The sequence below is a fragment of the Spea bombifrons genome, chromosome 4 (genome assembly GCF_027358695.1).
Source record: "Spea bombifrons isolate aSpeBom1 chromosome 4, aSpeBom1.2.pri, whole genome shotgun sequence".
Classification (NCBI taxonomy): domain Eukaryota; kingdom Metazoa; phylum Chordata; class Amphibia; order Anura; family Pelobatidae; genus Spea; species Spea bombifrons.
The window spans coordinates 31,284,305-31,306,278 of record NC_071090.1 but is presented as its reverse complement, the minus strand read 5'-3'; the positions used below and the strand labels follow the sequence as shown (position 1 = coordinate 31,306,278).

The 21,974-nt window shown below is 40.2% G+C and overlaps 1 protein-coding gene across 1 annotated transcript in view; it reads left to right on the top strand.

Moving 5' to 3' along the window:
* The window catches only part of SH3PXD2B (SH3 and PX domains 2B), a 66,675-nt gene that overhangs the window by 17,353 nt on the left and 27,348 nt on the right, over window positions 1-21,974 (top strand). The window contains exons 2-4 of the mRNA XM_053464706.1: window positions 1,827-1,907; window positions 13,351-13,426; window positions 21,665-21,741. Coding sequence (XP_053320681.1) covers window positions 1,827-1,907; window positions 13,351-13,426; window positions 21,665-21,741 — 234 coding nt within the window. The remainder of the gene's footprint in view (window positions 1-1,826; window positions 1,908-13,350; window positions 13,427-21,664; window positions 21,742-21,974) is intronic.

Here is a 21,974-nt window from a genome sequence, read left to right as displayed (position 1 = left end):
GCACTTATTTATGTTCATTTGTATTTAATCTAACACCCTTTATTGTGCAGAGCTACTTGGCGCCGATCATTCCAGTTTGCTAATACTTCAACCTATTAAGCAGACTAGAGTGCCGTTGGTATGTATGGAAGCCAGCAGAGTTCTGGTGGAACCTGCCTCTAGGCTCTTGTACATGAAGGTGGGGCCCCAATGTGCCAAACAGTGCTTGCTTCACGTATCCCTATAAAGGAAAAAAATGATGATTGGTGAATATCCTTCATTGTGCCAACACAGAAAAAGATAGTCATATAACATTTTGGGACCTTAAGAGGTCTCTTCTTCAAATTAAATACGGTAATAGTTTGTTTGTTTCCGGATGGAGAAGAGTTGCGTACCTTTTGCCACTGCCTCAGGTAGCTCCCCCACTGCGTTTTGTTGCTGCACAGACCTCCACTGTAGCTCCCATGAGGCCTCCTCTGGATGCTCTATAGCTGAGGGCTCCAAGTAGGTTCCTCAGGTAAGGTGGGCAAGTGGCTGTGCCTACTCCCGGGGCTGGCGCCAACCAGTATAAGTGACACATGCCCACATCGTTCTTTGACCTCTGTCCCTTGTGTCATGATTAACTCATATAATGTAGTGGATGCATGGAAGGGTAACCCAGCAGAGGTGGTTAGTTTATTTGTTTAAGCATTCAATGAGTTAATCTGAGGTTGATTTAATGTGTTTCTTTGTGAATGCCCTCTGTATCTGTTCTGGCTAGAGGTGTCATCTTCCCAAAGGACCCCTGTGGTGATTCATGGCCTAACTGATAAGGATCCTTAGTTATAGGAATTCCATTCCTATTTTAAGTGGGGGGGTTTCCATCACCCTTACCCCACCATAACTTATTGGCACATCAAAGATGGGACCCGATTCTTGGGGATGGTGTCATATAATCGGTCATGTGGTCAGAGGGGTGTTTTCTTGAAACAGAGTCTGATTTAGGGACAATGCAGCGACCTCAAAGCAAATTAATAATAATAAGGTTCTAGTGTGTATTTAAAGTTATATGATTAATCCGTTCACAGACCCTACATTGTGAAGTGGCTGCTATGGGTTGGAATTCTAGTTGCTGAAGCGGGTCACAGCATTCTAATTTAAGAAATCACTTCAAGGCTTTTTTTTCTCGGAAAAACCTTATATGACTAGAGCTATACTAAGGTTTAAATATCACCCTGAAATATGACTTAATGCTTTGGAAATTTAAACAAAACGGTATCCGCTATCAATCAAATGAGTGCTTGAGCTCAATTTCTTTAGGGTGATGGCCAGTAATGATGTAATGGTGCAAAATACTTTGGGGCTTTAAGCGGAACAAAACTGCTTAATTGCGTGATGTCATCTGGCAACAGAGAAAGGACTTCCAGATTGTATTCAAATATTTGGAGGGTCTGCACATTGTTGTGGGCCAGTCGGTAGCAGGACATTTTATTTCTCCCTGTGCCAAGGCTTTGACTGATATTGTAAATTCAGATCCTGTATGATGGGCCTTCCCTAATGACGTAATGTCCTAGAAGTTGGCATACAGTAAGACTCATGTCCTCACGTGGCCTGTACGCTATAGTTGAGCTTCCCTTATACTATTTCCAGGGAGTACATTAATATTTTGTATAATTCTATGACTTGAGGTAAGAGATACCTTCCAGTGGTTTCACGATGAAGAACATAATCTACATTTTTTAACAAAGCTGTTATTTCTCTTTTTCTGCTACGAGCATCTCTGCAAATCTTACAATTGGGCAATCTGTAAAATGTACCTTATTGGGAACTAGAAGTTAATCTTTATCCTTTGTTTTCTATCCACACAGGTGTACATTATTAAGGTCACATGGTCGAATGGCACCACAGAGGTCATCTACCGAAGATATAGCAAATTCTTTGACCTGCAGGTAAGAAGAAAAGTGGAAAGTTAAATTATTGACATGAAAGGTCTGGAATTAAAATTTAAGCTATAGAAAAAAGAAAATCTTTTGCTTCCTGTTATGTCAATGTATCATCTGATACCCTACGTCACATTATCTAAGAGTTTTCTTTTAGTTTTCTTTCAACCATAGATGTTCATTAGTATGTCTATGCCCTGATATGTGAAACTTGATTGAGATTATGTCTTAAAGAATGTATAAAATACAGTGATGCATAACATGATGCATTTTAGGATTTTCATTTTTGTTAGTCATGTGATATTTTTGATGACTTTCCTTTCCTCAAACGCCATCTTGAGATGATTTTATTTCTGATCATGCTAATGAAGTCCTCCTGTTATGATAGTGCTAAAAGAAAATGACAGGGGTTCCACTTTAAAAAGACAGTCTAGTGTCCCCGACACCTCACTTTAGAAGAATCTATATTCATACCTGGGAACTCGGTTCCTGCTGACATTGCGGGAAACCCCCCCCCCCATTTAAAGTTGTAATGGGCGGGGAGAGGGGTCTTAAAACTGACGATTCAGGTGTTGACCCGGAGAAACAGAGAAGTGGCGCTTCACCCGGAGTTCTCCGTGTCAAACGGGGATAGTTCCTAGGTATGTGTATATTAAATTTCCTGTAAGTGCTTTATTATGCATTCTTCCAAAACAAAAACAAAACAGTTACCCGACCTAGAAGTTGCAGTCCTGCTGCAACAGCTGTCCTCCTCTTCCATGGTCTGACATTTCTCACCACTGATTGGCAGCTTGAATCAGTCAATCAGTGACGAGAAAGTCTTTTCACACATGTTCATGGGGCAGTACAGACCCCTGTCCCCAGCTTTCCCTGAACCGGAGCTGACAGGAGGTGAGTAGATCATGTGCAGGAGATGTGTTCAACCAAACACATCTATAATAGTATTTAGCTGGCATGTGGAAAGGGACAAATCAGTATGCGGTTAAGTGTGCAAAATCATTGTAGTAAATGTTCACTTAATGCAGTAATCTAAACATTGCACTGCAATTGTGAATCCTTTCGTGTGACCATCGTTCTAAACATGATTGCAAAACCATTTGGAGTGTTACACATATTATCTGTCTGTTAGAGACAAAAACACCCTTTGCTAAAGCACATTTCTATAATATGTTTCCCCCACCCATAGACTTTCCAGACTGTGACACAAAATGCCTACATCAATTGAGTCTTTTGGAGAAATAATTCCAGGCTTCCTGCTATAATTAGATTTCTTTCTCTCTCGTCATGTAACCACCATATCCGTTGCATAGGTACAAGATCTCATTTGGAGTGTGGGCTGTGGAGGTTGATACTGTTCTCTTCTCTACAATTAAACGTTTTGTTTATGTGAAGTGACCTGGCTGTGGTTTTCCTTTTTTGTCTTTCTACTCCAAGGGCAGTTTCAGAAAATGGTTTTGTTCCTAAAAATCTATTATGTATTCAGTAATGCAGGTAAATACATTATGACTATCTATATAACCCTTTTTCATTCCACTTAAAGATCCATTATATATATTTTAGGCATGTGTGAATTTTAAATGGTTCATATGGCTGCTCTGTTGTATACGTTAATGGGATGACCATTGGCATGATGAAACAAACAAGAACTACCAAACCCACACTGGCATTATCAAAATACAGACATGGTATAATGGTGTAGAAAGTGCATATGAAGAAAAAGTGTGGTATAGAACATCTGTGGAGATGCATGTTTTTTTAACTTTATAATGATTCTTTTCCCATGATTATATGAAATATTAATGGGTACGGATGTATATTTCCTACAGCATTAACATAGGAAGTCAGTAACCATAAAAAATAAAATTCTGTCAATGACTGTGTGCTGGAGGAAGTCCAATCTTTGTCCGAGGGAGGAAATTGACTTCTTTGCTATTAACCTGTTTAGGTAATAGGATATCTTTAACACTTATTTATTCAATCTAAATATGAGTACTACCAGGGCCGGATGTGTGTGTGAGCATGGATGTGTAAGGGGGGGGGGTGCAAGCATGGCACAGGGAGACTGTTTAAGGCTAGGATGCCATATGGAGACTGTTTGAGGCTAGGATGCCAAAAGCAGGCTGTTTTGGGCAAAGATGGCAAGTCATATGCTTCCAATCTGGGTGTTGGGCAGGTCCTGTGGATGCAATCTGGGTTGCCTAGGCTGACATGATACTAAAGGGGGGGGCAATATGCAAGAGTGTGGAGGCATTAATTCACAACGGGGGTGCTTGCTGGGGGCATCACATCAATACTAAAGGGGGGCTGGGTGGGGGAGAAATATACAATGTGGGGCTGGCTGGGGGCAATACACAAGGGTGTGGGCATTATGGTGTCTACATCAGCCATGTCTTCCAGGACACACAATTTTTACAAATTGCTGACTAAAAATGCCCTGCAGTATCATTGAGAGGAAAAGTAAAGGTTTTGTGTTATTTACTCTATTTACAAACTGCATATTTTACTGAAAAGGATTAGTGGCGCTAAATTGTGGCATCCCGTGTATGATTACTTTTTTAAGCGTACTGATGTACTCCCAATCCCATCACATAAGATTCTATACTATATTATATGGGCAGGTGTGTGTCTTCAGGTGATTTTCATTCCCCCTAATGCAAGTAGTTCACTTATAATGCCGACAGTCAATGTTTAAGCTGATCTTAGAGAAATAAAAAATGTAAGTGCAAGGTTTACCCCCTTGGACAGGGGTGTCCAAGTTTTTTCTGCAGCGGGCCACTTCATCAGAAATGCATATGCTCAGGGGCTAATCTTTCATGCCCAGGCAACCAGTAAATGCAGGAACCTGGGCATAATAGGAGTCTGATTGCTGTTAGCAATCACACTCTTATCATGCCCGGGCATACCAAGGTTCCAGCATGTGCTGGCTGATTTGTCATGATAGGGGTGATTGTTAACAGCAATCACACTCCTGTCATGCCCAGGCAACCAGTAAATGCAGGAACCTGGGCATGATAGGACTGTGATTGCCGTAGCAATCATACTCCTATCATTCCAAGTCAGCCAATACATGCTGAAACCTGATTAGCTGCCCCCTTGTGTACTGATGCTGCCAGCAGAATGGGGTCACTTACAGCCTCCTTGTGCCCCCCCCCACTTCCATGCTGTCACACGTACACTCATTCATATACTCATTCATTCACAGATTAATTCCCTCAATTACACACACTACCCCACCCCCACCCCCTTACCTGCACTGCAGATCTCACTTGCAGACTTGCGCAGGGGCTGCTGCTTCCCTCTGAGTTGCTCGCGAGCAGCTTCTCTTGTACCGCACACCGGAAGCAGAAATGGAGCGGAGTCATGTGATGGGACGTAAATCCATGTGACTCTGCTGGGTTCCGCTTCCCCTGTGCGGTACGAAAGACACTACCGTGCGAAAGACCCACAGGTAAGCAGCGGGGCTCTTGCAATCCTGTCAGTTTTTTTGTATTTAAGTTTATTATACAAAACTGCTTATGGTAAAACAGACATCAATCTGTTTTAGCAGGAATACATAGGACAGTAATATTAGCACAGATAGACGATAAGCAGTACTGCGACGCAGCGCAGGGCAATACACGTTACAGTACGACTTCAGTTTACGGAAAGCTCAGTAGAAGCAGTGTACAATTACATTCCCAGACGTGGCGCATATGGTTAGCACTTAGTGGAACATAACCTGGGGAAATGGGGGGGGGAAAGGGGGCTGAGGAGAACGGGGCTAGTCTTCAGCCTCTAGACTGTCCTTGAGAGAGTAGTCTCTCAGCAGGCTGTGGATAAGCCTGCGGCAGTCACGGACTGTGACCTGCTCCCTCCTCAGCACCAGGCGGTTCCTGGCAAACCATAAAGCGTCCTTTACGCAGCACATGAGGCGCCAAGCATCCTCAATGGCGCTCTCCGTGTGTGTCCCTGGGAAAAGTCCGTAAAGTACCGAATGGTAGGACAGGTATTTTCTCTCGATAGAGTCCTTGAGATCCAGCTCCAGGGCTCTGAACAAGGCCTGTGCAAACGGGCACTGCCAGAACAAGTGGAGGGAAGTCTCCTCCTCCACAATGCACTGTGGGCAGTGTCTATATCTGCACAGCCCCCTGGCATGCATAAATGTCCTTAGGGGGAGGCCTCCCTGAATGGCCATCCATGCCATGTCTTTATGTCTGTTGGTTAGCCTGCTCGACGACACGTTAGCCCAGACAGTCTTGGCTGTGGCGTCGGGGAGCCCTGGGATGTTCTCGATAGTGTCTTTGGCTCTGATGAACTTGTGGATCACACGGGGTAACCACAGGTCTGGTTTAACTCCCTCCAGTTGGTGTTCCCTTACAAATTTGCCCACGTCCGAGTAGAACCTGTCAGTTGCCCTGGCTGCAGATCTCACACGGGCCACACCTCAAGTTCCGGCAGGCCGCATTTGGCCTGTGGGCTGCACGTTGGACGCCCATGCCCTATTATGAGGTTTATGAAAATCTGTGTAAATACCCATATATAGTCTTATTATCAAAAGAAAATTCGCTAAAATCTATTGTGTTTATGGAAACTACTAACGTGCTTAACACTGAACCACAAAAATATGTCGTTATCTTAAAATATGCTGTTATCTGCCTGAAGCAACCAATACCTCTTGCACTTCTAATTGCTAAATCAGTTTCGCTACATATTACTGTTAAGCCGTTTATATACTTTTTAAAATTGCTTCTGCATGAGGTAACCAAGAACCTCAGACATACATCTCAACCATCATGGGCCTTGTCACTAGGATGCAGTTGGTATGCCTCTAGACAAAAAAGAGCAAAGAAGTCCATGTCGGGAATGACCTTTACACTTGGGGTGGATCACAAGAAATCCTTAAAGGGTGAATATAAGGAGTTTTTAATTTGAACAACTAAAATTAGTACACCCAGGGTACCGACCTCAAGGGTAAATGTGAGTCCAGATGTTGCCTTCCTTGCTTATTTGTGCCTAGAAGGGTAATAAATGCAGCTTAAAATAAGGCCCTTGATGACTGGGTTGCACATCTGGGGTTGTTATGCAGTGGAAATTTGCCCAACTTTTGCCTCTCATTCTGACAGGTGGCCGCATCCATTACTGCAATTTTTATGGGAGCACAGTGCTATGAATGCTTGGATCCGCTTGCTGCTGTGCTATATGTTTTACCTTAAGTTGACAAAATGCATTGATGTTCCTTAGACACAAGCAGCAGGTCCAGACTGGCGATGAAATGCAGCCCTGCAATCTTTAGGGCAGCGCCCATTAATTTACATACACATTGCTGCTGGATATATTTACGTTCTTATACACTTGCAGTGTGCGACTTTTTGTATTCAGCAAACAGCGACTCAATGCAGGGCCGAATTTGTCCCTGCGTCGGCACTTAGGGTACAATCAGTATGCTGCGCTATTAGGGGCAGTCTGAGACCCCACGGAGGTCAGTTCAGGCTGTTTGGTCTGTGACAATGGCAGCATTTGTGAAATGATGTTGGCTACACAGATCAAGTGAGAGATGAAGCACTGCCTCAAGGCTGGCTTTTTCTTATTCTGCTCCTCTTGATCATATCCAGAACGTCAAAGGAAAATAAAAGCACACAAATGAACGTTTCTGTAACTATTAATGTACAGTAGCCTTTGTGACCTCTCCATGCTTGCATTCGTTGTCCAAAATTGCGGTTAACTGTGGAATATTTCTGGTGGGGCAGTTAGTCTGACATGTTTATAAATCCCACTGTACTGCGCTGCTGAATATAATGATGCTATATAGAACAATGAGTAATAATAATAATACAGTGAGTCTGTCATCCAGTTACATGAGGTCTGCCTTATTTTTCCCCGTCTCCGCCATACATCAGTCTAGATTTTCCAGCTGCCTATTTGCCCTGATAGCAAAACCAGTCTTTTGTTACCAAATGAAAGGGAGACCTACAGTAATTGCTTATTAATTACAGAAGATTCTCCACTGACTGATCAAAGGCAATGGTTGGCTTTGTTACAGGTCAGTAGGTCCAGAACCTAATTTCCTCTATTTATGCTGAGCTTCAGCTTATACGTCTCTTCGCAGATGACTGCTAGCTTTGGATCATTGCTCATACATGAGTTTTACATGACCACAAAACTATTTCCTGTGTATGGTATGCATTTTAATTATAAAAAAGATGGTTTATCATTGAAAAAGTCTGTAGTCCCTTAATTATATTGGCAGGTATGTTGTGACACGATGGTCTTTCTTCTAACAAATCCGTGTCTTGTCTGTCCCTGGATGTTTTGCTGTAGAAAGCTTCTTGAGAGTGGTTTGACAGGGTCTTTAAAATGACAAAAATTAAACAGACCTCTGCTGACTTGGTAGAGAGAAGCTTGTGTTCTTTTTCTTGAATTATTGTATTCTTGGGTCATAAGAGGTTGCTAACTAACCAGATGTTAAGATCTGGCTACCATCCAGTATCTTGTACTTTTGTAAATTATACATTTTTGCTTTTGTCGCATGCTTTCTGAAATTGATTAAAGTGTTACTGTAATGAGGTATTAGACATTGGTTTATGAAAGACAGTTCCAAAGAATCCCTTTCTGAGACCCAAACCCCTCTGTTCTTTTCTACTCTGGCATGTTGTTTCGAGGTGTTCAGAAAGCTGGGTTTAAATAAATGTAGAACAGTACTTCATAACATGGTCCTAAATATGCTTAAAAAATATTTTGTTTTTCCCCATTGGGTTGTATGTGGAGTAGGTTCTTACACAACTTCTGTTGCTTTGGGCAATTTGTCTTACCTTACCAACTTGTTCTTACATGCTAGCAAATGGAGAAATAGGTTTGAATCTGTTCATGATGTTACTTGGATTGAATGCTACAGATCGTGTTCACAGTTTGCCTTTCTTAACCGTTGGGTTTCAAGCTACACATGGAATCAGACAAAATATCACATTACAGACAAAAGACTCTCATTTACACTTTAAAGTGGAGGCAATGACCTGGAAAGGTGACAGTATGGCAGCTTCTAAATAGGGTGACCCCACCGGCCATGTTTTCCAGGACACCTATAACTTTTACGTATTGCTGACGTGCTCAGATAAGGTGCTGCCCTGCGGTATGTGGGACTCATGGAAGGGAACCAATTAGTCAGATATACATCCCCAGCAGGACAGTATTTTATCTGGGCTGGTCAGCAATATGTAAAAAATATGTGTCCTGGAGAATATGGCAGATGTGGTCACCATACTTTCTAAACGCAGGAGAATAATAATCAATTAGATCCATGTGACGGATATTGGTGCGTAGAGCAGGCAGCCTAATGATACAATGGTCATGGCAACAGTTTTTTTTTTAAGTGTAAAAGACCATTTCTATTTTAAGAAATACTTGCCACTACATATTTTTCTGTTGCACTTTCTATTTAAAATTTTTTATAAAGTCGGAATTGACGGCAGATAAGAACCACTCAGCTGTCAAACTCTTTAGAAATAAATTAAAATTCATTATCATTATATATTTTTAAAGAGTGATTACATTTTCATTACCAAAATGTGGTTTTACAGGCCAAACCTCATCTGCCTGCACCTCATTTATTATTGATGTACAATTATTTTGTGTGCTCTTCCTTTTTGCGTTTTAGACTTTATATTTCGGGAACTTGAATGCATTATGCACAGCCTGTATAAGGAACTCTAAAAACCTATACATTTGTCTTGTTGGTTATTGTAAAAATATTATAATTTGAATTCCTCTGAGAAAAGATAGAACATCAAACCCGCAATTATCTGTATTATCTGTATGTACTTTGTCAGAACATTCCAAGTGTTAGTTCTTTATAGCCAACTAGCATCTTAGTCATCCCACCAGACGAAACCGGGGGGCTGAACAGTGGTATAATAAGATTAGTCAGGAAATCACCCTAATGTTTTCAAGGATATACCGAATGTATGAAAAAAAGCCTTCAGTCTTCCATGATTTCTGATGTCTGGTCACTAATGCCACAAAAATATCTATTGACTGCAGAGGGAATCGAGTGAGATCCAATGAAAAATTGGATGATTTGCTTTTGGGTCAGAGAAGAGGTGCGCATCAATTTATTAGCTTTGATTGGACCATTATAAAATCATTTATATTTTTTTTCTTAATTTAGAAATCATTTTAAACCCCACATGTTAAATAATGCTTTATGGGACCTCGCCTCCGAATATTTCAGTGCAGTGCATTTTATTAGATTTTTTATAACTTAAATAGCTCGATCATGAACCACGTGTTTTGTGATATTTCTTTTGAAATCCTGGTTCTTGCTGTTTATAGTTATAGCTTATTTTTTATGCTTTCTTTTTCAAGATCCCCATTGTCTTCTTCTGTAAATCATCTCTCTTGAACAAATTGAAATACTTATTAACAATTTTATTTGTTATGTCTTATGTACAATTTTATGAATGGATGCATTTATTGGCTATATTTTAAATAAATACTTTTTTTTTTTTTTTTTTTTTTTTTTACTTTTACATTTGTGTTGATTATTTTGGACCCTGAATAGTTATGGGGAAAAAAATAATTTATTATGATCTAAACCTTATTATCACTAACACACTTCTATTTAGAATAACTGTGATCAAAGGCAGAAAAGTTATTTGATGCGCCTTCCTACGGTCGTAGAATACACTGGGGAATTTTTAATTTGGGTACTAAATTTAAAAGATCCTTAAGTTATGCTTTTTCAGTTCTTTGTTCCACAGAAGGTATTTCATTTTTTACTTTGCATAGCTAGACTATTTTATGTCTTAAAAAAACTTGAAAGAACATCCATCTTTACACCAGATGTCACAACAGTCTTATAATTTGAGAGTTCAAGACCCTCTCTGCGGTTGCTAAGTCTGGCTCCTTTGCACCACGAAGGAGGATGAAATATGTTGGGATGTATTAGTACAGGAAAACCCAGCAGACTGAAAATCTAAATATTTTCGGGAAGCCAGAGGCTGCTGACTGGGCGTTTTTTTTTTAAAGCCATTTAAATTATACATGATTTCTAGGATAGGTGAATTGAGAATTCTCTTGACAGGTCAGTTTCTCTTCCCTCCGGAGTACTGTAAATAATTGTAAGCCGACCTTGAACTTTTTTCATCGACTTTTCTTGCCTTTATTCCTCTTGGCTTAATTCACAGTGGTTATCCATGTTGGACCGCCATCAGCACAACAGCTGTTATCCTCTCAAAGAAAGGATTTGTTTTTGCATCTTCCAAAATGTGGTTGGCCTTATTCTAGTATAAACCAATTGACGTGGCTAAATCCAGGGCTTTCAGTTGTTCATGTATGGAAAAACTGAGGCCAGCATTTTTTTATGTCTTGTTACTAGGGAAATGCGAGAAACTATCTTTTAGCTAGTATCCCCTCACCCATTGGTTTTTTTAAGTGTTTAATATATTACACAAATTACTTTTTTTTTCTTTTCAATGACTGACCACTCCTTAAAATCACTTTCCTATTTTGCCTTTTAAAATATTGGGAAGTACATAAAATAAAATTTAATAAAATTACCAATATTTTACATGTATCTTTCTACTCCTGGATTTAGCTAAGTGTGTTTTGCCTTTTCCCATGCAGTTTGGGGGAATCATTTCTTTATGCGTTCTACCTCTTGCTGTGTTTTAGAGGTGTGAAGCCTGATGAATATTTGGTTCCTTAAAACGTTCTGTTATTTCCATGGTTTATAGCAACAACATCAAAGGGGTTTAACCCGTTTCCATGATATCATAAGTAAGAGCATCATACTAAAATAGCAAAAGGAAGCATATCATCTCAGTTCTCAGCCTTGGTCCCCTTTGGCCTCTCAGAAAGACATTGTCATGCCCGATTCTGCTCTTTATAACATTGTACACAAAACATTTTAATCTCATATTAACGAGTAGTTGACAAAGCTTCAACATGTCAATCAGTGGTACAAACATAAGAGAGAGAGTTGACAATGAGAGATTCCCGAAGAGTTGTGTTCCAACGCATTGACTATAATCTACATTATGAAGAGTCAATCCTATTGCGCTTCTGCTGCAGGAAGAGCTTGACTGAAAACTTATAATGTATAGTTAAATATATGAGAGTTCTTCAAAGCCTACTTGTCCAATGGATTATGCATTATACAGAGGCAGATCAGCCCTTCTTGCTTGAAACTTTTGCTACGGATGGCCCTTCACAATAAATAGTGAACTGAGGTAGTTGAGTCTGCAACTCTACTGCAAACTTTGTCCACTCTCCTTTCAACTCTCCCTTTAGTGGAAAAACCCCAATGGCCTTCAAGCCATGGGTGATTTATGTAATATGGAGGAACAAATGTTAAGTGTCTGCAACAGATATCTCCAGTTATGCAGTCTGGTATCAATAGATAATTCACCACTCTTTCTTCATCTTTCTTCTTTCTCCTTATCTATCCTCCTCCTATCTCTCCATATCTCTTTTATTTTTCATTATCCCTCCCCTTCCTTATTTTATTTCTCATTATCTCCTAATCTCTTCCCTTTCCTACTATCATCTCTCCCTTTTCTTTCTTTTCTTAAGATGGTGGTTCCATGGCAGGAGCATGAGGTATGTTCGTTCAGAACTCTGTTTCTGTGCTCCCTCGCTGTGCTTGTGGCTTCAGTGCTGGGTACCGGGATATGACATCATATCTTGGCGCTCTGCATCAATCGAGGGAGCATTGAAGCTGATGTCTGTATAAACAACCTTGGGGCACCCCCTGATCAAAGCTCCACAGACAGCTGCCTTGGCTACCTGGTACCTGTGCCTGGTATAGAAGCACACTGGAATTCGTAAAGTATAGTAAAGTCAAGGATCTGAAACACAGCTCTCTTGCAATCTTTCCTATCAATTTTCCCTTTAATTAATAAACCCCAAAGAGATTTCACTTAAGAAACAAAATGTTTTAATTTGCATGCTTTAAATCCCTAATTGTTCACACTTCCCACTTAATTTATAGCCATTTTTTATTCTTTATTGAAAGAAATTGAGTGTAGATCTGCTTATTACGTGGGAACTGTTCTTTGATGTGGCTGAGGGAAAAAAGTCTGCTTAGTGGAACAATAACCAGCATGCTTTCTTTTATTACTGTATAGTTTATACTAATCTGTCACACTGAGCCTCCAAAAAGGAGAATTTAGCATATCACAGATGGTGTATGGACAAAGTTGGGTTGAATTACTAGCAAATTAAGTGCCTGGCTTTCTTTATGGGGAACCTTGGCCAAAAATATTAATTTCCCATAAAGTTACTAATAGAATAAAAATCTCCTTTTTGTGTGTCGAATGACTAGAACAATGGTAAGTGATCCATGAACAAATGGTAGATTTAATGGTGTAACAAAATTTGTGTTTTGTACAGATGGATTGCCAATACTGAATACTGATCAGTGTGAATCACCTGCTTCTATTTGCCTGGGCATTTATATTCCATTTAATGTGTTTTACAGATGCAACTGTTGGACAAATTTCCAGTGGAAGGTGGTCAGAAGGACCCAAAACAAAGAATTATCCCTTTCTTACCAGGTATGTATAGCATAGAGACCCTTGGCAGAATACCGCTCCTTAGTTGTAAACTTTGGGTGGACCAGGGGGTAAGACCTGTGGTCCACAGCCATTCTGCTATGAATGGTGCCCCTTCTCCTGTACCATTTTCATGGGGAGGGTGAAAGAATGGAGATCTCTGCTTGACCCTGCACACATCTCATTCAGGTCCTCCCTCACAGTGTAGCATCATATTCCACTGCTGTTTCTGCCCTATGACACGGAATGATGGTCCAGGTACTATTGGAGCCTGGGCAAATTCTTATATGTATAGATCAAATTTTTATTATATTACTATTATTTTTGTTAACATTTAGCATGGTTGGGATTTGAAATATGCCTGCTGCAGATTGGAGCTCATAGTCTTCAACAACTGCAGCTGTGGCAACGATCGTAATGCCCAACCAAAAAGTGTCCTATTCCAAGATATTCATCTTACTGCTTTTACCTGTGATGTTGTTAAATTATGTTCTGTTTTTTTTTTCTACTGTATATGTGATGGGTAACTGGTATGAATTTAATTTGCTTACACTCCCTGAAAGTATTCCTTCCAGTATTTGTCTAACTGCCTGCTAGTTCTGGAAGTCATTAAGGGCTGTGGGTCTATGTCAGCAACTTTGAGTTCTGTACAATATGAATCAGCAGTCCGCAGCGCTCAGACTTTACAGCCAAAACATTGGTCTCCGCACTAATGCATCTGGGTTTGTTCTGTTCTTTTTTTCTGTGAGCTAAGCCCTTTTGCACATAAACATAACATCCATTGCAGAAACCCGCTTTTCAGCTATTCCAAAACTTGCTTTCCAACTGTACTACCTTTTCAAAGGAATATTTGTTCGTTTTTGAGGCTGTTTGTAGGTAATGACTTCAGTATGCTATAGTAGTATACTAGTAGTAGACAGTTCAGTTTGTGGATGGTCCCGTTCATCTTATTTATTGGGTGAAATGTAGAGTGTTGGTGAAGTGAACCAAATGTAAAATATTTGTGTAATTTTTTAAAGCAATAGAAATTACAGGCTACGTTGGGCTTTTTGGTTGCTCAGTCCTGCCAGTGTAATGCACAGGATGAATGTTGAGATAAGAGAGACACTAGATCAAAAATTATCCCTTGTTACATGGTGCCTAGAAAGAGATTTAGATGGTCTTAACCCCATCAGTACCAACTAGTTATGTGGTGGACAGTCAGCAAAATGGGATGCCTACCAATCACATGACACTTTAGGTTCGATTTTAATAACTCCTGCAAATCCTTTCCTGTTGTGTCCTTTATGACAAGTCACCATGTTTCACCACTCCCAGACAAAGGCAATGTCTACAGTGAAGAGAATGATGCCGCCGATTGGTCACAGATAAGTTTGAAGCTTCTCCAACAACAAAAAAATATCTGATCCCTGCCTCTAGGCAGGAATTAGTCCATGGATCGCACAGCCTAATATGTCAGCCTGCTACCATGGTAGCATTTGTGAAAGAGTTAAGGTGATGATATGCTGCCAGCTGATCTGTTATCTGGTGATAAAAACCCAGATCCTAAATATTATATGATGAAACGTGTCTATTTTGAGTATTTCGTTGGCAGAATTAATCCCTTGCCTTGTCTATGCTGCTACATGTTGTGTGCTGTCATCATCATGGTGTTCCTGTGAAATATACATGCATGTACAACCAAACATATTGGAAACATTTAGTGGGTGGGGGCTTTTCATAAAGTTATTTGGTTTTAGTTCCTTTTTCTGCTTGGCATTTATTCTTAGCACTGTCTGACTATAACGTAAACTAGGTATCTATGGAAATATGTAGGTTTTCCTCTATATCTAATTATATGAATACTAAACAAATTGGCCTGGTCTGCCAAAGGGGAAATATGCACTGGCTCTGCACACTCTAAGGTGATATATTTAAATAACCTTATATATTTATTTCTGCCTTTTTGGTAGAAAACATTTTTAACCCAGCAGGTTAAAAAGAAGTAAAAAGTAAGTGTATTTTGGGGAGTCTGTCTGAAGACTACTTACATGCAAGTCAATGCTTTTTCGGTGCCCCTGAAGACCTTGTTTTCTACGAAGTGACTGGTGTAGCTAACCAAATCTGACATGATGAAGGTTTGACAGTGTGCACGTGAGGTCATTTTCTAGCTTGCCTTCTACACAAAGCTGTCAAAGATTTGTTGAACTTCTAAGACCAGTCATCCAACCGAGGCATGGATATTCGTGATATGGTGTGTGCTGTGAGGCCCTGAATGGTATGTTTCCATATCTAAAAGCAATAGACTTATTTACTATTGCTTTCAATTGTTCTCCATTACCAGTAACCCTGCAGAAGCTCTTGGTTTATTACATTTTTTTAGACATCCAAAGCACTTGTCACATTTTGTTACTAGCAGTATGAGAAATCATTTCATTGCCCTTCACTGGCACTACCACTCTGCCAAGTTGGGAGGCGTTGGGTTTAAAAGATGACTGGAATGGCCTTCCTCTTATTTCTCATTCCCACGTCCTTAGAGCACCTTTTGAGATCAGAGGCTAAACTAAAGGAAACCTTACTAGAGTTCTATGATTAGCAGAGATTATGACTACAAATTTCCACGTTCTGTAGAAATGATTTGCCGTATATCTCTGTTTGACCTTTCTTTTTTTTGTCCGAGAAAGTTTCTGTATTATTGTTAATAAAGCCTGGTATTCAGAAGGAAAGTCTAGCACGCAGCTTTGGGGCAGAGGACACTGACGAGAACAGCAATGCATGTCTGTTGCCAAGGAAGTTGAATGGTCTGGAACACACAGCCTTTTGTACAGACACACAAACGCTGGTTTATCTCAAATCTGTGCTCTATGTAACAGGTCAAAGATCTTTAAATAGAATTGTGCACACACCATATAGATTTGACAGGCAAAAGCAAAAAAAGACGCGCTTTCGCTCTGCTGGGAAAGCTGGGGCTGTGCATGACTCCATGACTCCATGACGGATTTACCACTTTACCAACGCACTCCATAACCCTCTAGTATTTAAACAACACATTAATCGCTCGCCTTTAAATAGGTAAATTGGAACAACAGTAAAATTAAATAAAATATGTAATAAACCCCCAAAAAAACATTGAGACCTTTATTTTGTTACCTTTGCAAGGAATCATAACAGTTTGCTGTGACCTTTTAAAAGTGCTGTTCCACCCACTCTGCTAAATGTAACACTTTTGGAAATAAATGTAGCATTAGAAATAATTAAATAATTAATTATTTCTGCGAGGCATCTTAAATAATTATTTAATCATGTTTTTATTTTGTTTTATTTATAACTTTTTCAAGAAGTTTTGTCATGTGACCCAAAACAGGCACAAAAACTTTTTAAAAGTTGTTGTTTTTATGTGATTAAGCCCTTAGAGGAAAGAATAAAATGTTTATTTGCTTAACGTACTTGAGAGTGCTGTTACTATTTGCAGGCTCGCGGTTCAGTTGAAGCCGACAGGACTTGGCAAGTCTGCTCGTTGAGATCTACAAAGGGAATGAAAGCCTTACTAAACCTGTTGTCTTTCTTAAATTAAAACCTGATTACCCTTACGCACATGCTCAATGCTGTGTAACCCCATGTCACACGGATGAGCCTAACATTGCTGGAAGTTCCCTGTATATATTACACGTATAATCGTATCAGGGGATGTCCCATGGTTGGCCACTCCGAGTTCCCCCTCCCCAGCTCCTTACAGGAGTCAGAAAGGGGTGCAGCCATGGGAAATGAGCAGGCATAACCATGTATAGTGCATAGATAGCCCCAAATGGAATTTAAAGGTCTGGGATTTGGGTGGGGAGTGGGCAGAACATTAGTGGGAGTGGGTTTGACCAACTTTTGTTCCCCTGTCCTAAGACTGAAGATGCCAACTCAAGGCCCTGGTTAAGCAGGATCTTATCTATAGCCTTAAGATGAAACCTAGTAAGTTCCCAGCTCCGCAAGTAACAAAGGAGTAAAGCATTTCAGGCATTATGTAATTATCAGACTTCTATCTATGGGTCCAGTCTCAATCTCTGACACAGTGGCTCTGAATGACTTTATGTAGGCAAATGTGGCATCTGTTGACAGAAGGGTTTTAAAAGGTTGATCTGCTAAAGTTATATCCCCTGCCACCATTTGGCTGCGATCTGCATAAAGTTGAAAAATATAGGGTTATAACCAAAAGACGTATGATCCTTCCATATGAACAATATACTGATACAATAATCCATTATTTGATGACATCATCTTTTTGCCTTTCCCAGAAAACATATCTATTCCAAATTTTCGTTTAAACAAGGGTGTTAACCAAACTAACAAAGCGATATGGAATAATTTGCCTTTGTTGCAGGAGGGAAGGTGAAATTAGGACACAGTTTCCATTTTCAGGGCTTGTCTCCTGATCTGTAGAAATGTATGGAAAACATCTGCGTGCTATAGAAATGCACCCACAGACTGACCTAAATGTTCCTGTCATGCAAGCTCCCCCGCCCCCCAGGAAACCAAATAAATCAAGAATCTTATTTCTACATCCCCCAATTTTTTCTGTCTCTTTTTATACAAGTCAGCCGTTTTATATATTCCTTTGTTAAGCTCTGCACTGAAACTGAGGGCTGATAAAACGACTCTTTACTTTACAAAGGCACTTCAGCTTTTGTTGTATTACTGCTCTCATCACTCTCAGCCAGAGGCAACGTTAAGGGGTTGTTAATTGTGACCTAGTCATAGCCAGAGTGCCAAAGGCTGTTAGACCAAAGTCAATCTAAATTGTCATGACATGAGATTGGAGTGGAGGTCTGAGTCTCCAAATATAAATAATAATTTGCCAGTAGCTGTAACTATTTAAGGAAGTATTTTTTTTTTCCCAAATGAAAAATCTGAGTTCCTGTGCGTATAAATCACAGAGCACAAAGTTTGATGTCTGCAGTTCACTGTTGCAACTAAGTACATCACTCATTTTTTCATGGGCACATATACCGGTATATTTTCTTTCATGCTGACCGGCACATGTAAAGTGCTGCCCTGCACTATGTTGGACGTATAACTGAGTTATAAGGAGAGTTATCTCCTTGTCTCCATGAGTTTATGCATCCAACATACTCGTACATGGGAACTCTTTCCTGGACCCTTACAGTGAATTGCAGCTTCGATGCGTCGCTGCGGGGAAACTCTGGGTTGTCAAGCCAGCATTGTGCCACTCCTTGCCCACTTCCCCTCTAAAATTGTGTGTGTCCTGTCCTGCGATGTCAGCGTGACTGTCCACCAACGTCAGGAGGACCTCCTTCCCACTAGGGGTGTTACGGGTAGCAGGAGAGAGTTCCCAGGTAGGAACATACTGCAGGCGATCACTTTACCTGTGTGAAAATCATTGTCAGGAACCGGGTCCATACAGACGACTGTAAAGACCCAGAGCGCCCAATGATGGAGTTCAGGAGGTATTGCGCAGTAGTGGAGTTGGACAGGGCCTGATGCAGGGCGACTGCATTCTCCCAGGTGGGCATCTAGGGTTGAGCAGCTACATACCAGCACCCTGACATAGCAGCGGATGTAGTCTAGAACAAAGCAGAACTAAACTTGGCTGGATGTGGAAATCCGAACAAAACTTGGATCTGACAAAACAAACAAAACTTGAAGATATCCTGCAGGCACCCTGGAGCAGGCATGAGACATAGCACTAGAATCATGTGCAGGATGCTGCAGCCTGGGAGTATGGAAGCTAAGCAGAGTATATAATGGAAACATAGCAAGGAGGACAGAGCAAGGAACAGGGAGACCGAGCAAGGAACATAACCATACAAGACATACATGATACAGGGCACAACAAAGGACAGGGAACAAGGCAAGGAACACAGGGGAAGGAATGAGGAGCCAGAATCCTCGGACGCTTCTCCTTTAAGCAAGGATAGGACATCTTAACTGGGACATAGGGAGAGGAGAGAGGAACCAAAATCCTCAGATGATTCAGGGAAGGAGGGCAAAGGTACATAAGAGACAGACAAACATGAATACAGGAACTACCCTAGGACTACGTGATAACAATTGGAGATTCCGTCACATCGTATGTCCATAGAATGCTTAGCCCACCACTACGACAAAGTACTCCAAACACAGAACCGAGAAGGACAAACCTTTAGACTGCAGACTGAGACAAACAGAACAAACTGGTGGGACACTCCTTATAAAGGAAACAGAACTGAAGCAAAGAGCAGACTGGAATCAAGGAATCAGAGGTACAGGACAGAGCATAGGGAAATCCAGGAATGGATCACAGCAAAACATGGGAACTGAGGCAGGGAAAAACAGAGATATGCAGCTCCGCAGCCTGGATGGACCCTGACAATCATTTGTATCCTAAAAAAATATGGCTGATATGGTCACCATTATCCACACATCATTTAATCATACTGATCTGACTTTTGATTGTAAATAAGTTTTTAAGAAAAAAAAAAGATTTTAAAAATGTAGTGATGTTGTTTGTGGTTCTAATGTTTACTGTTGCTCCATGTGACATGGTTACAGTAGAAATGTTGGTGGCTGCAGATGGCACATAAGCAGATTCCGTTATACACACCCATCGAGAAGGTTTCAAGGGATCACTGTTCGGAATACTGTTCGGAATACAACCAGACCTCTGAAACTCTATAAAATCTAGAGAAATACCAACATTGAAAAACTGAGGATTTATTGCTTGTTCCTCCACATATCGTTGTTGTTGTGACACATGGTTGGACAATTGTTGTGGAACGAAATGACAGATGTACTAGCTACTTAAGCTGGGTTTTTGCCGGATGACGTATGGAGGACGTGAGTTGGGTAATGGACAAAACCCAACTTTGTTAAAAACAGTGTTGAATTATCAGTGGCTACATGCAGATACGTGGCTCTTGTATTTTTGTATTGCCCGTACCCCCAATAAAACATAGTTTTAGTAATATAAACTCCTAGAACCTCAGATGTCTCTTCTTCATATCTGCTGAAGAAACCTCTGATGTCTTTAATGGCTCTGACTCTTTTTCTATGTTGGCCAAATGAAAGACATCACCTTTGTCTAAAACCACTTCTTTCATATGACCTGAGCTAAGAATGAGTGTATACAATGATGAAGTGAATATCCCAGAAATGGTTCCTAAAAGAATTCCTTTAATGTACAGTAAAAACAAACCCCAGACAGGAAGGAATTCTTATAGGATCTGACTCAGGTCTGAGACTTTAAATGAGGAAGTCCATCAATGTGGCTTACATTATATATGGTTGGAATCTGTATACCAATACATCTTTTCTTTTTTCCCTTTCCATTTTCTCTCTTTCTAGGAATTGGTTTTAAATATTTTTATTTTTTACGTGTACTGAGGATGTTGAGAAGTGTTTTCTGTAACTTTTTATACTCAAGGTTGCTAAACAAAAAATGAATATGGAGCCCACATCTCATATACAGTATACCATATACTGAAGGGACATTGCTGTCAGGCTGTTCAATTTGACCCTGCTCAAGGAATTTTTCAACTTCTCGCTAGAACACAGAGGATGCATTGGAAATGTCCTTTTTTCATTGCAGACTGAAGTTGGAATCAAAGATATGGATGAACCCCCGTTTCAATCAGATTACTGCATTCCGCAACTGTTATGAATTCATTTCTATTCTAGGATATAGAAGACTACTTTTCTCTCAACTAAAAACCACCACCACACACAAAAAAACCCCATTAACAATCTACAGTCAAAACGTAACGGCAATCAGTTGGCCGGGTTGAGCCTCTCTGCTTCAAAATCTTGTGTATTTGCTGTGGGTGCATGAAGACACACATATGTTAAACATTAAACCTGTTAACATACAGAACAAAATGTGTTTCAATAACTCTTTTGTTTCTAAAACAAATAATTACATTAAAATGAGGGAGAGATACAAACTAAACATAACACAGAAGAAACACAAACAACACTGAGCAATTCTCTTTGGAGCTTTCACTATGAGAGAGCTAATGATGGTGGAAGCATAAAGTTAGTAAGACTGACCGCACAAACAGGACTTCACTAAACCAAAAGCACCCCCTGTATAATAAATGATAAATGTGCCAGAGGGCATAACATAACATTGCAAAGAGTTAAATATATTTTCAGAATAGGAGGTACTGTATTGACCTTTCTTTTGGATAGACATCATTTGACCATATGGTTATGTTGTTAAAATGGAAGGTCATACAAAGTACACAAGGAATATTAATGTTTTCCTCTTCTGTCTTTTAGGAAAAATCCTTTTTCGGCGGAGTCACATACGCGATGTAGCAGTGAGGCGCCTGATTCCTATTGATGAGTACTGTAAGGTGAGTAAGTCCTTAAGCCCCCTGGGTACCTTTTGTGTTCAAAGTTTTATTACTGAAGAAAGTTTATCTGCTATTTTATATAAAAAGTATGTATCTTCTGGCATTTTGTCTCGTGCCTCTGTTGTTTTTTAATAAAATGATTTTTCATGATTTTAGTCTAGTTCTCCTGTAACTCTCATGACCTGAGCCCTTATGTCAGCTAACCCATGTGTTTCATTAGAATAGTAGATTAA